This window comes from Pyxicephalus adspersus, chromosome 7 (genome assembly GCF_032062135.1).
Source record: "Pyxicephalus adspersus chromosome 7, UCB_Pads_2.0, whole genome shotgun sequence".
NCBI lineage: Eukaryota > Metazoa > Chordata > Amphibia > Anura > Pyxicephalidae > Pyxicephalus > Pyxicephalus adspersus.
Genome location: NC_092864.1, coordinates 34835826 through 34854585, shown reverse-complemented (window position 1 = coordinate 34854585; position 18760 = coordinate 34835826). Strand labels below are relative to the sequence as shown.

General features: G+C 39.0%; 1 protein-coding gene across 1 annotated transcript in view; it reads right to left on the bottom strand.

Moving 5' to 3' along the window:
- Window positions 1-18760, bottom strand: part of THSD7B (thrombospondin type 1 domain containing 7B) — a 313336-nt gene that overhangs the window by 182113 nt on the left and 112463 nt on the right. The window contains 1 exon segment of the mRNA XM_072418113.1: window positions 10690-10856. Coding sequence (XP_072274214.1) covers window positions 10690-10856 — 167 coding nt within the window.

Here is an 18760-nt window from a genome sequence, read left to right as displayed (position 1 = left end):
ATCGTTTCAGGTATGGGAAGCATTTCATCCATAGCAAATCAATTAGTTGACAACAATTTGCGACCCTTAGTTCATGGTTTACCTTTATACCTAAGAGATACCCAATTTACTAAAAACCCTAGGTGGTATACCAGTACCCAATGAATCTTTACTAGTGGTGTTAGATATAGAAACCCTTTATTCAAGTATCCCCCACAGCATAGGATTGAAAATTGTGAAAACATTCCTAAGTGAAACCAATCAATGTTTTGTAGAGCAAAAAAATCTCATAATTTCTTTGTTGGAATATATACTAACAAGGAATGTTTTTACCTTTGCTGAGAAAACCTACCTCCAGATACAGGGAGTGGCTATGGGGACATCCTGTGCCCCAACCTATGCCAATCTGTATCTGGGGGGATCGGAGAGAGAGTTGTTCTCAGATGAGACCTTATCAATAAACCTCTGCCCCATACTTTTGTGGCGGAGGTATATCGATGATGTCCTCAAAATTTGGGAGGGTACGGAAAGTTTATTGCTGGAATTTTTTGAAAAACTGAAATTCAATTTCTTCAACTTGAATTTCACTATGCAGTATATTCCATCTTCAATTCCATTTTTGGATATTGAGATAGGGATTAGCAAAGACTAACAATCTCCTCAAAGCTGTATCGTAAGTCTACTGCTGGAAACACAATTTTAGTGGCGAAAAGCATGCACCCTAAAGCACTAAAACGAAGTATACCATACTCACAATATTTAAGATTAAGACGAAATTGCTCAGAAAATGATGATTTCGAAATAGCTGTGAGGAACCTACAGCAGAGATTATTAAAGAGGGGTTATAGGGGAACAACTCTCAAGAAAGCCTACAAAAGAGCTAAAAGATTGGACTGTTCGACTCTTTTTTTTTCATCTGACACTAAACAGGAAATTAAAAAAAGGATGAATTAGGAATCATCATTAGGTCTTTGTCTCAACATAGATTTTGAAAAATTTTTGCAACAAGTTTTGGCTAAGTTTAATTTCAGATCAATGCATAAGCAACCACCTAGAAAACTATCCTCAATTCAATAACAGAAAATTGCCATCTTTAAAGGACAAATTAGTGCAATGTCATTATCAAAACCAGCAGAGTAAATCTACAGCTAGAAATTAAATTTACTCATGTGGCTCCTGCAACCAGTGTAAATTTCTGGTAAATAGAAGTTCAAAGACTACCCCAAGATTAACTCAAAATGTAAACTGTAGAACAAGGGGAGTCATCTACATGGCTTACTGTACTTGTGGCTGTACTAAGCGACAGCTCAGAAAAATGATATACAAACATACAGATAGCGGTGAGCGAGAATGCCTCTCACAGTCTCGCGAAAATTTCCCCGAAGCGATTTTGTGAATTCCATTGAAGTCCACAGTGCAGGTTCCCTTGATTCCTGGGCTGTACTTATCATTGATAAGTACAGCCCAGTGACCGTGGGACCCTGAGGTCACAGCTGATTGGAGGCACGCAGGTGCCTCCAATTAGCTGTGACTGAAGGTGAACTCAGATGAACTCTCAATGGACATTCTCCTTTGAGAGTTCATCTGAGTTCAGTTCCCACGGTCACGGGGCTGTACTTATCATTGATAAGTAAAGACCAGTGTCCGCGGGAACCTGTGGTCACAGCTGATTGGAGGCATGCGGGTGCCTCCAAACAGCTGTGACTACAGGCGAAATCAGATGAACTCTCAATGGAGATTCTCCATTGAGAGTTCATCTGAGTTCAGTTCCCACAGTCACTGGGCTGCACTTATTGATAAGTACAGCCCAGTGACCGTGGGAACCACATAGTGCTACATAAGTCAATTTTTTGTTGCTCTTTTATTTAAAACAATCTACAGAGTCAACTGGAACCAGTGGAGCTAGTTTCAATAGAAAAATATTTCATATGTTCCCAGCTCTTACAGTACAGAATCCTGTCTATATAAGAATGTTAAAGTATTTTCCATCCAAGGGACTCTTGTGTCATTTTCAGTATTAGAGTACACCTATTTTTATTGATTTTATTTTAAGAACTATATTTTTATACTTAATGAGTTTTAAAGACTTGGCTTTACAAATACTTTCTTTATGGACAAGATCATTTTTCTTTTGCTTTAGTAGGAAAATGGTAATAAACATCACCCTAGCTGTATCTAAAGTCTGATGCTTTGTAAAGTACCTAAGGCAGGGGGTGGGGGCACATAGACAATTTGTAATACAAAGGGTTCCCTTATTTCCTTTAATATAAAGCTGTCATTTAGGTGAATTAGAAGGCTATGTTAATGACAGTACCTGAAGTTGTGGATATTTTATTAGTTCAATTAACTATTAGGATTAGTTCTATTAACTATCTTAAAAGTTAATATATTATTTTTACAGTTAATCAGGCTGAAAAAAGTACTTTGTACTTACCGAAAAGACAAACATCAATGAGAAAAATGCACCATCAAAACTCTAAAGCTTCGATTTCAGTGAGTTCAGTTCAGTTCCCATTGATAAGTACAGCCCAGTGACCATGGGAACCTGTGGTCACAGCTGATTGGAGGCACACGGGTGCCTCCAATCAGCTGTGACTGCAGGTGAACTCAGATAAACATAGATGAACTCTCAATGGAGAGTTCATCAATGGAGGTTCTCCATTCTCCATTGAGAGTTCATCTGAGTTCAGTTCCCACAGTCACTGGGCTGTACTTGTCATTGATAAGTACAGCCAGGTGACCATGCGAACATGGACCGTTCGTTCGGCAAGAACATGATCTCATGGCGAATCACAAGGCCATTCTCGCTTACATGTGCTGCAAGCGAGAAAGGCCCGATTCGCTGCGAGACCGAAATGACAAATTTAGCTCGCTCATCCCTACATCTATACAATATTACCAATGGCAAAATAACTACCCCACTTAGCCTACATATGGCCAACTACCATGACTTTAAAGTCACAGTACTTGAAAATGTCCCAGAGGACCCTTGTGGAGGCCATTGGGACAGAATATTATTGCAAAGAGAATCTAAGTAGATCTTTAATCTTAAAGCAACCCCATATCCAGGTCTCAATGAAGCAATGATCTTTATATCCTTTTTATAAACTATCTGGTATTGCTGGCTGTGATAATTTGACTCCTTGATCAATCCTCAAATTTCTATAACAATGACTAAGTCATTGATATCCTCCTGATCCATACTAAGTTATTATCTGTTCCTTGTTTGGGTTTCCTTTGTTGTCCTTGTCTTGATGTTTATTTTTGTTTTTGCAGGTGTCCGTTTTTTGTCCTCCGTTTCCTTTGCTACCAAAGTTTGCTATCAGTTCAATAACCTGTATATTGAAAGTTATTACAAACTGTACAAAATGTGATTGATTTGTGATATATTTTATATATAAGCCTAACAATGAATAGGGATACTGAATAACATTGATAAATCATTATTGTTTTGAATGAGCATAATACCAATCATTTAAGCTTACAATGCTGGTTCTGCTGAATATATACATCCCTCACTTATTATGGATTTTTATGCAAAAATCTCTGTTCATTATCTATTACAATATGTCCTTCTATATTCAATTATGCATGATGAACCTTTCTCTTTTTGTTGTTATTTGCCCTCATCGGTCCTTATCACCCACTGCAAGCAATAGTGACCAGCCACACAACTTGCTTTGCACCGTGTGGGTAAACTCAGAGCAGTGGGCGGACCTCAGTCCCGCGGGTGAATGCCCCCGCTGAGGTATGGACACCCTGCAGCTAATCGAGTGACGTGTCTGTGGGCGTGTCCCTGGACCTGCCTGCTGACACGTATATCTGGGTCTCCCAATAAATACACTTGGGCTCCCCCTGTGCCACTACCTGGCATCTGCAAGCGGTCTCGGGAATGTCATCACCTGGGACGTCTCCTCCACATCCTATCTCGTGTAGGATATTTGTTAGTCTGGATCACACTGTCAGTGTTTGAATTGCCCTTACAGAGTAGGTAATACCATTTATTTTGCATTGTAATTGCTTTTGAAAACTGATTAATCCAACTTGGCATTGCATATACCTAATCAGTATTTGCTCTGCCCTACTCCCATTGGTCTTATGACTCGTTTTTTCTTACCTTGGAAGCTCCCCCCTTATACATACATGTATTAATGATGTATCTGATGATCATTTATATTTTTATTGATATGAATTGCATGAGATAACCTTATCAAGTTAGTGACTCTTTAATTCATTGAATCAAACAAGAACAAGGTCTCCTTATATGTAATTAAACTTATCAACTATATAAAACAATCATGATTTTATCAAGTAATTTACTTTGTAATCAACCTAATTATGTGATCAATTCAGAATCCTATTGGAAAAACATTTTTCATAGAATTAAGTATGTTAGTGAGCATTTTATAGATTAACATGATTTAAAGACCATACACACACACACACATATTTATATATATATATATGCTAATTCTCTCTGAGATTGAAATTCATGACTAGATGATAGCAATGGAAGTACTATTCACACATTAAAATCAATCAAACATCAATTAAATGAAATACCCTTAGTTATCCTTGACCATTTGGTTGTATCACCTTTGATAAGACTAATAGGATTTCATTTGGAGACATATGCACTGGTTACTGCCCCCCTCTTGCCTGACTGTTAAAACATCTTACAGGTCATGAGATGCTGGGACTGATGTAGGCATTTTGTAAAGCCATATTTATTGTTCATATATGAATATATCGCAAGTGTATATGGCTTTGCATACACGTGCCTATGTACAAATTAATTTTTGGATCATGTATTGACATTGTAGATCTCCTGAAAACTGTCCTGAAGAAGCGGATTCCTTTATTCCGCCAAACGCCTCGACAATCTATAACCCATTGATTTGGCGTTTGTACTGGAGATACTGATTTTATGATATGTTTTTATGTTCAAAGATGGTTGTTGTATTTTTGATATTGAAATAAAGTCTTTTAAGTTACATTCCATCTGGATTTTGTCTGGCCTAAAAAGTCCCAAAACCTAATTTTCCTTTAGTTCCACTGTCTCTATGAACTGGGGATGTGGCCTATTGATAATTTAAGTGGAGGAATTCTCACATTACTATGATACTGGGTATCATACATACAAGGTTTCATGTAAGGTAATACTGATTCTATACAATCGTCCTTGGCAGATCAAAAATATCATAAATGTCAGCTTCCTACACAAAGGAGGAAGGTAGAATCACCTCTCATGTGGCCTATATCCTTACTTTCCCCTGTTCCAGGGATATTTTCAGACCGCCAGGAAACCTCAGCAGTTTACAGTACTCTCACCTGTGCTCCAATTCAATTTCATGTGTAACTTTTTTGTACATGTGGTTGCATCGTGTTGTGGTTGCAGTGGCTTTAGACATAAGGATTAGCTTCTGGTCGCCCAGTGAGCTATGGTTGAATGCAGTTGCTTTTCAGTTGGGTTCCCATTGTTGCTAAAGGGACTCAAAATTGCCCATAATTCCCACCTTAATTGCAACTGCAGTCAACCACATGCCAAAAAATTTGTTACACGGTGTGGTCGACTCTAAAAAAAAAAAAAAAAAAAAAAAAAAAAAACTGGATAGGGAGCACCCAGGAGCAGTTAAAACATCAAGAGTTTTGTTTTTCCTGCTGCACAACATGGTTTCATTCCTTAGACCTCCAAGTCAATACACAGCAAAGACACTAGGTATTAGACTGAGTCATAGCACATGGTGTGGGAAACTTGGGAAACTGGAATTCTAAACCCACATAAATGCCATATGCCAACCTACAGTTATGGGTGGAAGGTATGAGACATTGGCCGCTGGACAGATTACTGCTTTTTTTTTAGTTATGCCCATGGTTGTGAAGCAGTAACCACATTACTCTACAGCTGCTAATGAGGACAAGAATTACCTGTTTAAAGTTTGTAAAGTTGTCCTTTATGTCACAGAAATGTATATTAAAGTGAAACATTAACACAGAATTTTTTTTTTTATTATTGAGTCTCCCCCATATCAGTCATAAGACCAGTTGAGCCTACTAGTAGAAATACAAGTTGCCCCTTTTGACACCCCCGGCATTGTCAATTTATATATTAGAAATTAATATACTGAATAGTAATAATACATTTTTTACCCCATAAAATACAATATTTGGTTTATGTCTCTTCTGCAATAAAGTGTACTTACCTGCCTAACTGCATTCCTCAGCTGTCAAAAAGCCAGGATACCCAGCACATCCCAGCTTCACCTGCAGCTGCCAGGACTAAATGAACTGAACGAACCTCATCCCAACCTACTCAAGCTAGGTGGCCAAAGATTGAAAAGAGGAAGAAAAGATGAAAGTAGATGGCAGTGGCCACCACATATGAGGACAAGTGAGTGTATTTTAAAAATGTATATCAAGCGGGTAAGATTTTATTGCAGAAGGGTCAGGCAATGGATCTGTCTGATTGCAATTTTTTTAAAAAGGGTTTAGACACTATAGGTCTACATGTACACACTTGGCATCAGGGGAGGTTTTGCTTTCCCATGCCAGCATAGAAGCAAACTGCAGTGGAATGGCAGAAACCACATTTCCAACAAGTGCATAATGTTTTTTCAATCGAAAATCAGATAAAAATCCTCACATATTGTGATGCTTGACTATAAATAAGAAAAAGGTGGCAGAGTTATTGAACATTATCGGCATCCACATTTACCCTACAGAAAACCGTTAACAGCCACTACAACAAAGAGGTAAACCCCTAGAAACAACTCTTTCCTTCTCAGTTGTAGACTCAGCTGCAGAGATGCGAACCCCCTGATACTTCACGCAGATGAGATCAAATTAAATTATTCCACTGCTTAATATCAATGTTCTGCCAAAAGTTCGCATTGTGTCATTTGCAATCATTTTCACTTCATTTTCACCAGCTGGGGATAATGAATTGGGTTATAAAGTTATATATCCTTCCTCCGAGGGACTCCTCTCCTGGGAAGGATGGCAGTTTAAATGAACTGGTAATTTGCAAGTCGTACAAACGTAATTATTTCCACAGTTTCGAAATGTTTGAGCGTTTCAGAAGCAAATGATTCTGAAAATGCCAACAAGTAATATATTACAGGCCGGGTTTTATAAGGGAGGATCCAAGCTGCCAAATATCATTTCCAAGGGCTCTGTGAGTTTTGATAATTTATGTCTGTAGGGCCTTATCTCTGATAATGTTACAGTTTTATTACAGTTTTGTCACATTGACTGCCCGATACTACCCTTCCCTTGACAAATTTAAAGTGCATCACCATCTTTCTAACTGAGCTGATATTCTACAGCAGGGTTCTGAAATTATCAAAAATCCTGGAGTTATCCATTACCCAATGGTGCTATTAGGCCAATGCCATGCAAGACTCTCATTACTAGAAATATTTTTGCAAGCTTTGTGCATGCATGCTAAGTAATGCATAACTGTGCATTACTAACACTATGCATTACCTTTCCTAGAGATCACAGTATTCCCTCTGATAATGACATCAATGATCAGGCATCAGCCAGGGTCTGAACCTACTTTATATACAAAGATGACTCAATTATGTAAATCTTGATGACTATGTAACTGTGCTCACATATACCTAATACAGATCAGCCCCTCAGAACCTCTTATGTTGTTACTTGCTATACATCTGATAAATGAGGTAGCAGAGACTGAGAAAATGGTGCCTACTGATGACATCATCTCAGCCTAGCCAAAGTCACTAAATGTGAGTTATTGGATTTGAATGCAGAAAATGCACAGCTTATTTATACGTTATGGATATTAGGACGTTTTTAAAGTCCACTTTAAGGCTAACTGAGATTTGCTCAACTGGTTTTTCGCTTTTCCAAAAAAAGATGCATACCAAAAGAATCAAAATATGGAACAGTAAACTAGCAACTTATACACTACATACTGTATAGTATTGTATACACTAACTTATACACACCAGACATGCCTAATGGCATGAAGATGTCAATACCAGCCCATGCATGGAAATAGACAGCAATGTGTATTCTTCCATTGGGTCCCAAGATACTTTGCACCTCAGTACAGCTAGCCACTATTTTATACAACAATTCACACTGTACGCATTCAGGCGTTTATTAGTGAATGACAGTGCTGTTGTTGAATACAGGTCGAGGCGTTATCACAAATCTAAAGAAGCCAATGTCTTTAAAAGATGCCTATCCCCTTCATGAGGGCCAACAAGCATGCCTGTTGCTGAATAGACAGATGGATTCATCACAAACTGTTTAAGACTTCTGTTGTATCTTCTTATAGAGGAACAAAGAAACAATGCCATTGAATTAATTAATACTGAAAACTGACATGTCAGATGAGAACGTTAAAAGGATAATAAAATAAAGGGATGTCACTCCTGCATTGCTCCATGTTAGAACGTTGTAACTGTCAGATCATTGTTTTCACCTTATCATCAGGGACCACAAATTTAGGTAATTCTTGCCTGAAATTGGATCACTGGCCCAACTCTATAATGAGGAAAGGTGAGACATTTTTGTGATAAAGATTGCTATAGTTTAATTTAGCGATTCTATCTTTTCCTTTAGACCAGAATATCCTTGTCTCTCCTTCTCAGTGGATCTACGTTCGTGTTTAATACATAAAGAATTTTGATTAATTAACGTCAGCTTGTCAAAACAATTTCCTTTCCCCGATAACTTGAATAACAATCGACCATAAACAGTGGCAGCAAATATTCTATTAAATCAACACAGGCTTCGGGAAAAGTAGATTTTCGGCTTATCTGGGAATATTAGGTAGAACATTCCTTTTATCTGACAATACAACTATTCAGAGATACCGCAGTGAATATTTTAATGAAGCCACTAGGCGATTTCTCAGATGGTAAGCTGCGGATGTGTTTACATTGCAAATTATGTATCGCTCTTCTGGCGCTCTAATAATCTGAGCGTTTCCATTTGGAGAAGCTCAATGGATCATAGAGGCAGTTTTTAATAGTTTTTCCAGTGGCCATCCATTTTAATTAAAGCCACTTTGACTGTATTAAATTGGTACTTTCATCTTAAAAGCTCAGAAAATGTAAACCAATTACAGAGCTTAGGTACAGGAAGGAGCGGAAGGAGAATTTGAAATTTGAAGAATGCTATCATTATGCCTCCAACAAAACTACTTTACAGCCACAAGCAAATTGCTATGTGATTATATCTGGAAGAAAGCTGGATAAGATTTAGGTGTAGAACTATAAGGCCAAGCATGCAAAGTGTAACTCGTAGCTTAAGATGGGAATACATAGTATATTCCTTAGTTTTATGAATATGATCATCATAGAATACCCTAAAGCATAACTAAAAAGAAAGATATATGGTTGGGAAAGCCCAGGCCATGTGACTGCACTCTTCCAAATACAAAGATACCCTAACTGTCCTTCTAAAAAATAATGAGGCATAGGTGGGTCAGCCTAGCGTACCCTTATAAACAGCTGTGACTTCTGGTTTACTTTTGCTAAAAAGTAAACAGTAAATAGAATGATGTTATAGACAGTCAACAGCTTCTTGCCAATAAAGTTCTCATTATTTCAGTGTTCTTGAACCAGGCTTCCTCCAAAGGTTGTGAGGGGTTCCTTTAATAATTAGCAATTTGAACCTCTCAGGTCAGTTTAAGTGAAACCAATGATCTTTTTGGCTATCTGTAACAATGACATTCTTCCCACTGGCCAGCAATGTAAGAGGCATTCTTCCTACTGAGCACTAAACTAATGTACAGTGAGCTGTGGATATAGTAATTACAGCAGGGCTTCCCTAAAGACCTTTTTTAAGGTTTCCCCTATATAAAAAAGTTGATAAACACTGCATAGGATCATATATCACTCCCCCCACATACCCATTCACAATTAATTTTTCCTCCTCCTACTTCAAATTTTCCCTCCCCCTGGCTAGGGAGAAATGGCCTATGCCCTGATTGGAAGCACATCACGATTCACAGATCAATCATAACACATGGTGAGTATATTGGGTAGCTATCCACAGCAACTTCGGACCTGCAATCATTACTTCCTACAAAAAGAAGTCTTCCAAAGTCAACATATTGCAGTTCTATGATGTCATGTTTTTGGACTCCAAGACATGCAAAGGAAACCAATGTTCTACAATGTCTTGTGTCACAATGTCCTTTAGGAAGAACCCCCATTCGTTATGACCATCATTTTGAAAGGATTATTCCAGGCCAAAGGTAATAATGTTCCAGGGAAGGTTCACAGTGATAACCTGATTTTTAGTCTATATTATACTTTCTGTGTATTACTTCTGTCTGCTATAAATAAACCCTTTTGGTACAAGCTGTACTTGTCTTTTATTTATAGTAGGTATTTAAGAGTTTACCGCACATCTAGCAAACTTTGTGCTTCTTATTTTATAGTTCGAAAAACACATGTAAAAAGGTTAAAAAAACAAGATCTTGAGTACTCAAAGTATGAGCTCTTTTTTATTATATATGCAGCAACAAACAAACCAAATGACCCAAAACAACATAAATACATAACCCTATTACAAATCCTAAAGCCTTCAGCCCAACCCAAGTCAAGTCAAGTCTCTTCTGTCTATGTGGGTGGTAAGTTTTATATACTAAAAAATGTTATTTAAATTTTTTTAGCTTTCTACTGATAACAAGGAAGAGCTACTTGAAAATCAGTTTGAAACACTGACCTTCTTTTTGTCCGTGTGGTCCAGATTCTATGGCTGTTTGAGCACAAAACACTTTGCGGGTCTGTATTCCACCTCCGCACTGAACCTGCTCTTCCATTGAGGGAGAGTTGTCCTTAGTAAGCAGAGACACCTGGCAGTCTGTCCACTCAGAACTCCTCCATGAAAACCTTTTAAAAGAAAGAAAACACAGATTATAATGCCTACTTCTTAAAAAAGAAGGACACGTGGTAGCACAATGTATGTGGAAACACCTTTGCTTTTTTTATAGACCATGACAAATTGATACCCAGACAACAATAACATATTCAGTCATTGAAAGGATAGTGCAGTGTTTCTCAATCAGGGTTCCTCCAGAGATTACTAGGGGTTCCTTAAACAATGAGCAATTAGTATCGCCCAGGTCAGTTACCACTGACACCAATGATCTTTTTGACTCTCTGTAAAGGTGACACTCTCCTCTTGAGAATGTTAGAACCAAAATAGGGACAAGTAAAAAGGCAAGGGGGATAGAGGACTTAGGTTTTCAGGGAAGGAGAGTTCCACCAAACAATTATTTCACGTAAATTATCTGACACATAGATTTGTATTGCAGGGTTGATTACAGTTGACATACATGAAAAAACACAAAGTGAAATATTATGTACATCTAGATGATGACCCCTTTTACATGCATATCAAAATTTAAAAGGATTGAACATTCCATCTAAATCAATATTTTATTACAACTAGAGTAGGACAGAATTCTCATAAATTTTTTATTGAATTAAAATGTTTAAAGCATAACTTTATAGGGAAAAAATGCTCATTCCATGGAGGCTTAAAAAGCACCTTTACTTACTGGTGATTTGTTCCCTCACTTCTGCAAGCACCTCTCTATTGTTTGCAGCAGTTGCATGTTCTGGTGCCGTCTACTGCAATACAGTTCCAAGAGTGGAAAAAAAACAGAGGGCAAATGTGAAATGCCCTGTGTCCCTCCTGCAATTTCTTGGTTGGGACCATCGTTGAGCCTGTGGCAGAACACTGCGGTTCACCACATGTTTAAACCAGCCCTTAAAGTGGAACTCTGGACAAACTAAAATGCAACACCTCTGAGACCCAAGCAATTTGACAAAATAACTTATTCCACATTATCATCTGATATAAAAAGTTTTCTCTTCTTCTCAGCCTCTGTTTGCTCCAAGCCACTGTGAAGCGCTTTAATTAATACAGATTTAGTTCAGCGGCCCATAGAGAATCCTAAATATTTTATAAATAAACAATATAAAGATAAAATTATCCCCAAAGAGATGATTACAGGATCAGAAGCGACAGGCAGTGCTGCCACATTAGCCCCTTCCTATGACAGATGTTTCCTACGCTATGACAGTCTGAAGGGTGTAGGTGACTTTCTTGGTAGAGAAATCACGTCGCAGGAATTAATATTTTAGCGGCAGCATTTGTTTTTTTCTCTCCTTCCTGGTAAATAACTCAGAAATACAGAAACATTAATACAAACATATAATTACAGTATTACCAGAAAGGTTTCCTTTTAGTAAAACCTGCAGGCTGCCCAAGTCGCAAGCAGCGGGATGTCATTAAGTAAGAAAACAGCTCAATCTGATGATAGGGTAATGACTGTAATTTAAGGCAAATGTACTAACGCTGACAGCAGCAATGCACTCCATTAGTCACTGCGCTTTCTTCTTCACTCGCAGCGATGGGAGAAAAAATGCCACATTGGGAAATAAAGAGGAATAGGAGTTGACATCAAGTCATCAACCAATAAACTTTTATAATAAGATACAACATTCGCCTTAAATACTTAGGTCAATGAGAGGAGAAAACACATAGACTGTTATTACTGACCAGCTTGGCTGCCATGTTGATCCTCTAACTTCAATACATTTTGAGTCATTGGCCCAAAACCACCATAACAGTGCAGTGAAAAGGGATAATGACCCAACAGAAGGACCATTTACAAACATGTAAGCTGTCATTGCTGACCTGATTCTAAAAATGCAACTTGCCTAATTGGTATTCTGATCCTCTGCCTATCACAATCTAGCTGGCCTAGGGAACAAAAAGGTACAAATCCAGCTCTGGGCACAAAGCTCCAAGCTGACAAATCAGCTTTAAACATCCTAAAAATCACGATAATAGGAGATGCAAAGGGCCCTTTCAGACCCGTAGTGTGAATTTGTGGCCAGGAGAGGCAAGCTGTACAGAGGCAACAAGGTTTACCCATGGCAAACTGCACCCTGATTTGCTATGGTTGAGTGGAAAAAAGGATCCCAACATCTACTATTCACTTGAATGTGAAATGTTAAGACTGCTGTTGAGGCTATGGCCGACCTCTGTTGCTCACTGCAGGTCTGAAATTGGTGTTAGGGACCAGGCGTCTATAAGTGTTCTAAATGTCCAGTAGAAATTGCTCTAGCCATGTGCCATTTACATTTAACATCAGCAAAGCTACAAAATCAGTCTATGAGAGACAAATGATCAATAAATCAATATATTTCCAACTTTTTAAGGAGCTACCATTGACTTAAGTTACAAAAGCTTGAGACAAAACACAGCCAAGGTTTTAATAAAATGCAGCCATGCAGCTTATCAGATGCCGGATTCAAATGACTATCCAACTTTCTCTATTTGCTCCTGTGCTAAATATGGTTCACAAAGAATTAGAACTCCAGGGAGATATAAAAGTCACATACGGAGCTTTGTATTCACTAATTAATTGTATTTTTAAATGTAAGCAGTGGACCTAAACTCAAGAACTGAACTTTGCATAGATTAGCAGCCAGCAGTGCTAGTTATTATCCAAATTCTCTGCAGCCATTAACTTTATCTAGATACTAAAAAAGTATCTATTGCCTACCAAGGAGCTTGGTGTTTCCCATCTGCACAGGTCAGAGACTACTGCACTGAACCTCTGCATCTCTATTGTACTACAGCTGAAATCGTTTAAAGAGAAAAAGAGAACAGAAGAGGGGAACACACATTATTTACTGTGAAACTAAAATATGGTAATCATCCAGTATAAAATCACAATATCAATACAAATAGTTCAGGCCAAGAAATGTCACTATACAAATTACTTCTTTTGCACCAGAAGTTGGTTGTAGTGACTGACTGCTAATTAAAAAAAGTCCAAACAGTAATTGCAGTTGTCTTTTCCGATGTATTTTGCCGTTAATAGGCTTCCTCAGGGGTACTGCGGCATGCGGTACAAGATGTCTGGGTGATCAGCCAAAACCTATTCAGGCCCATAAGAGGATCCTAGACTTTCCTGGTGCTTTTAGATTTCCACTCAATCCATGGCAATGTCAGGAAGAGGTTAACGGGAGCAGCCTAGCATGCCTAAACTGCAGAAAGATAGGCCCAGAGCAAAGGGTCTGAGGACTTACAGAAAGGGCAGGCATGACCGGGTGCTCAGGGAACCAGGTAAGGAAGAAGGAGAGAGTTATGTAAGGAAGTGAGAGTGAGTGACATAAGAGGTTGGGAGGAAAACTAATAAAGGAAGTGCAGGGGAAAAGAGACTTAGTGGGGGTAAAGATTGCAGAACTTAACGTGGAACAGCTACACTCCCCCCCACCCTACTTTGGGGTGGTTTAGGGTGCAGTTGGGTTTGGGGGGCTGGTCGGAATCCTCGAGGGCAGTAAGTGGTGGTGGAGTTTTACAGTGATTGGGAGGGACCAGTTGTGGGTGGGGGTCCCCTAATTAGTAGAAGGTACAGAGATAGTGTCCCTTAAGTGTTATGATATGGAGGGGCTGCTGAGAGGGGCTTTCGTTCCAGAGGCAGTGATGTGCAGCAGGGAGCAAATGAAAAACTGATTGGCAGACCCCTAGGTGGTAAAAAGAGGGTGGTGAGATGCCTTCAAGGACCTGCAACCTCATTATTGGCAGTGGTGAGGACCCAGTTGAGTGATTACATGTAATAAGGGTGGTTCTGAATGCTATTTAAGGTTGATGATGCGGTGATATTTGGTGTTATATCGTTTGTGAAATTTACATCCAAAAATGTTTGTTGTGAGTCTATATGGGGTTTGGACCAGAGGTGTGTGGGATAGAGGGTGGATAAACAGTGGTGGAGGTACAGTACATCTTAGCAACATCAGTCATGGAGAAGAAGTGCACAGTTCCAATTAGCTGTGCTGCTGTGCAAGCACAAAAGAATAGTGTCAGACAGTTCAATTAACGTGTCAGCTGTTACCCCTTCCATTGCCACCGGCGGGGCCAAGACCTCTATGGTTAAATGCAACAAAAAAAACTGCTACCAGGACTGCTACTGACCATCTATCAAGAACTGCCTTCAGCTGCCGAGGAGGGAGAGAGGGACGGACATGACCAGGGGCTAGGGGAAGCAGGAGGTGGAGGGTTATGAGAGGAGGGTTAGCATAGGTTGAAGTGAGGAGGTCAGGGATAGGTTAGAAGTTTGAAAAAGTGGTGGAGAGATTAGGTGTTAAAAAGGGGGAGGGGGTACAGGCAATTTTAGGAAGAAACCGAAGCAAGTTTGCCTCCTGCCCGCCCAAAATATTGGGGATCTATGGGGGTTCACTTATGGTGGCAGTTGGGGTCCTTGGAGAGCCTTTGCAAATTGTGTGTGGCAGAAGGGAGAACCATCTTAAGTGTGGTTAATTTGGGCTACCTTTAAGGTGGCCTTGAAGGAGTGGCTGTGGTTAGTGGACTTGTTCTCAAGTTGGTGGGCTTGTGGATGGGAACAAAAAGTCAGTTTGGGTCAGCTCCTTTAGATGGCAATGTGTGGTAGGTGGTGCCTCCGAGGGCTCACGTTGGGGAAGGGGTAATAAGGACATAAAAGCAATAAAAAAATTTATAATTTTAAAGGAAGTAAAATGCTATTGTTATTGTATTGTTATTATTGATGATTATTTATGGTTAATGTTTTTTTAGTTATTTATCTTAAGTTTTAAATATGCAGGTTATAAATGTTAATATTGAAATGTGTCAATAAAGCAAACATTATGGCCATTTTTACATAAAAGTTGTGTTTTGTCTTGCTTAGGAGAAAGTGGAATTGGGAAATGGGAGGGTGAGTAAGGTAGAGAGGAGGAGTGGGTAAGATTTGCGAAATGAGGTGGCGAGCTTCCTAGCTGAGAAATCTTGCCACTGGAGTCAAAGGGGAAGAATTGATGATACATCAATCGCCATCACCCACCTCATCGCTGACATGTAACAACCCTACGGTAACTTTACATATCTACCAGTATCAGAAACAATTCTGCTTTTTCTTCTAATTAATAAAACTTCTTTAATAATGAAGTCATTTAACATGGTGTAACCTCATGAAGGCATCAGATACCTCCAAAAATCATTAGAGGGAATGTCATTGAAAATGTCACCTATGAGACATCTTCATCTCCAGCGCATTTTACTGCGGTCATTGTGGTAATTGGCTTTCGGTGTAAAAATAAAAAATGTGCTGCAGATCTTGCTAATTATTACAAAATATCAGCCCTGACAGGTACCGCTACATATATCATTATTAAGTGGGTTTTATGATGAAGTGCAATGCCAGGACTGTTTACTACAAGGAAAAAAGATTAAAATGTAGCTTTGAAGTAAATGAAACATTGCAGGGAGATGAGGTTGGTGATGGTTGGGGATGGTAGGAAGAGACTTTGGTTTATTGGCTATGGGGGTTTTAGAGTATTTTGGATATAGGATGTCATGCACTGATTACAATGAAACCATTCCATGAACTAGAGATACAATCCAACAGATGTGCTCATGTGAGAGAGTCCACTGGGTTCACCTTTATTTAAGTTCTGTATGATCCACTGCAGCCAGAATTCAGAGGTACTTGCATGTGCAGTTGATTGGCTTATCTGCTCTCTGCCTGTGCTATGAATGTTTTAACCCATATTGGAAACACCCAAAAGGGTGGAGTTGAAAAAAGGTGGTGGCTGTGCAGGGCCCTTTAGGTCTGGCAAATATTAAATCAAAGAATGTCCTGTACTCAACTGAACAGAGAACAGGGGTCCTTATCTGCAGCACCCTGGCAGGGGATGGGTTTTCTTATTCTGGCTGTGGTTGCTTTCTATAGGAAACAAAAACTTGGATACCTTGTCTTTTGATATACTTGAAACATCCAATTTTTACTGCTTCAAACTAAAAGTTCTATCGGCCATTAAAGCAGACTTATCTACAAAATGTTTACTTTATAAGAAAGGGTAGAAACCCTTCTATATAAACAAAAATGTGTTTTTTTTTCTATAAATGCCAATAAAAGGCAAAGACCCTCCCCACCTGTCTTTAACGCTGCAGCAGTAAAGACTGAATAGGAACACAGAGCCTCTTGGAATATGTACGTTGAGAATCCCAGGAGGCTTCGGGCTGCTCTTTCTGCACATGCCCGACGCATATGGAGTGAGATCAGCCCTTTTTTTTTTTTTTTTTACAAATACAGCAGCATATGTTACCTGATTTCACACCTGCACAGTGCTAGATTGGAGTTATGTAGGGAGAAGACCCAAGAAGAAGAAATAAAATGGCAATGCTCACTGCTTCCTCTGCTCCAGAACTAAGCAAGCAACCAGGAAGAAGTGGGGCCAAATGGAAGACTGCTCCAGGGGGATCTGCAGAAGTAAAGGTGTCATTTTTTTTATTTTTACTTTAGTTATGCTTTAACTCTTTTCTGACATTCTTTTGTTTTTTCACACATGCTAAAATGTTCTACATTTAAGTATTCTTTTTGCAGAAGGGACAGACAATCTTTTCCTTCATAATGTTTATTTATGAAACTTGCTTATCTCCCTGTTCATAATCTACTTTTCAAAGTACTTTGTGTTGCACATGCTCAGTACAGGATGCCAGGATTGATGAGACTGAATGAACATCTGTGCACATGCATTAGAGTTATATCAACCTATACCAGCCAATCAAGATGGCCAAAGGTCCAATACTCAGAAAAGAAGAAGATGGCAACAACCATGACAATGTAAGGATGGCTGAATGTAAAAAAAAAAAAAACAGGCAGGTTGCAGAAGATAAAGATGATGCCCCTTGCCCAATAAAGAAAGGCCCGCAGCGAAGCAGGATAAGGATAGGGTCTGTATGACAGGGTGCAAGGAATAGCCCAGGGGGGGAAAGAGTTAATGCAAGAAGAAAAGGAGTAAAAAGAGGTTAGGTATAGGGTGGGTCAGAAGTTAAGGGGCGAAGAGTAGGAAAGGTCAAGAAAGGTTGGAACAGAAGTTAGTGGACCATTTTTGGAAAGAAAAGTTTCCCACGTGCCCATTCTGATAAAGGGGAGAGGGGTAGCATAAGGGAAGTAGGGGGAACCCATTTGATGGGGTGCCCCTTAAGTAATTTACAGTTAAGATCTCTGAGGTGGTGCTGGGTGGCTAGGGGCCAGTGTGGTGATGGTTTTGTAATGGAAATTCTATTTGGGTGGAGACTTTGCATTCCGAGACCTGCAGCCTGGTTGTTTAGGTTTAGAACAGGGTGATATGGCATTTAGAAAGAAAATCGAATACTTTTGTTTAATATTGGGGGGTTCAATTGTTGAATTATTTATGTTATAATATATGCTTAGTTGTAAATTTCTATAAAAGTTTTAGCAAATTTATGTGTTGTAAATGGTTATTAATTTACATGTTGTAAATAACTACTGCTTGCCAGCCATTTTAAGGTCAGTGGAGTTTTTCAGTGTGTTTTAAGGGCAATGTAAAAAAAGGAAGGGGTAAGGGTTGGCAAGAAAACCTTTTCTCCACTCTAAATAGAATGTAAAAGGGTATTTAGAACCTTTGTCTGAGTTTTCTGCTGTCTTTAGCCCCTCCAGGAGGATTCACCCTTGTCATTTGTCCTGGAACAAAAAATAGTGGAAACCTTTGAATGAAGCCACCTGTCCTAGTGACAACTATTAAGGGAATTTACATGATTTTGGAGAAGTTTCCTTTTACTTTCTGTTGTGTCCCCACAATGAGACAATGACAGACAAAAAAAATCACAGTTGGGTTCCAACCTTTCCCCTCTCCTCTATCCAAGAATACAAAACGGCTAAAATTTAAATATAAACACAAATAAATAGAAAACAAAAAAATCAACCACTTCCTCCACCAAGTTAAATATAGTA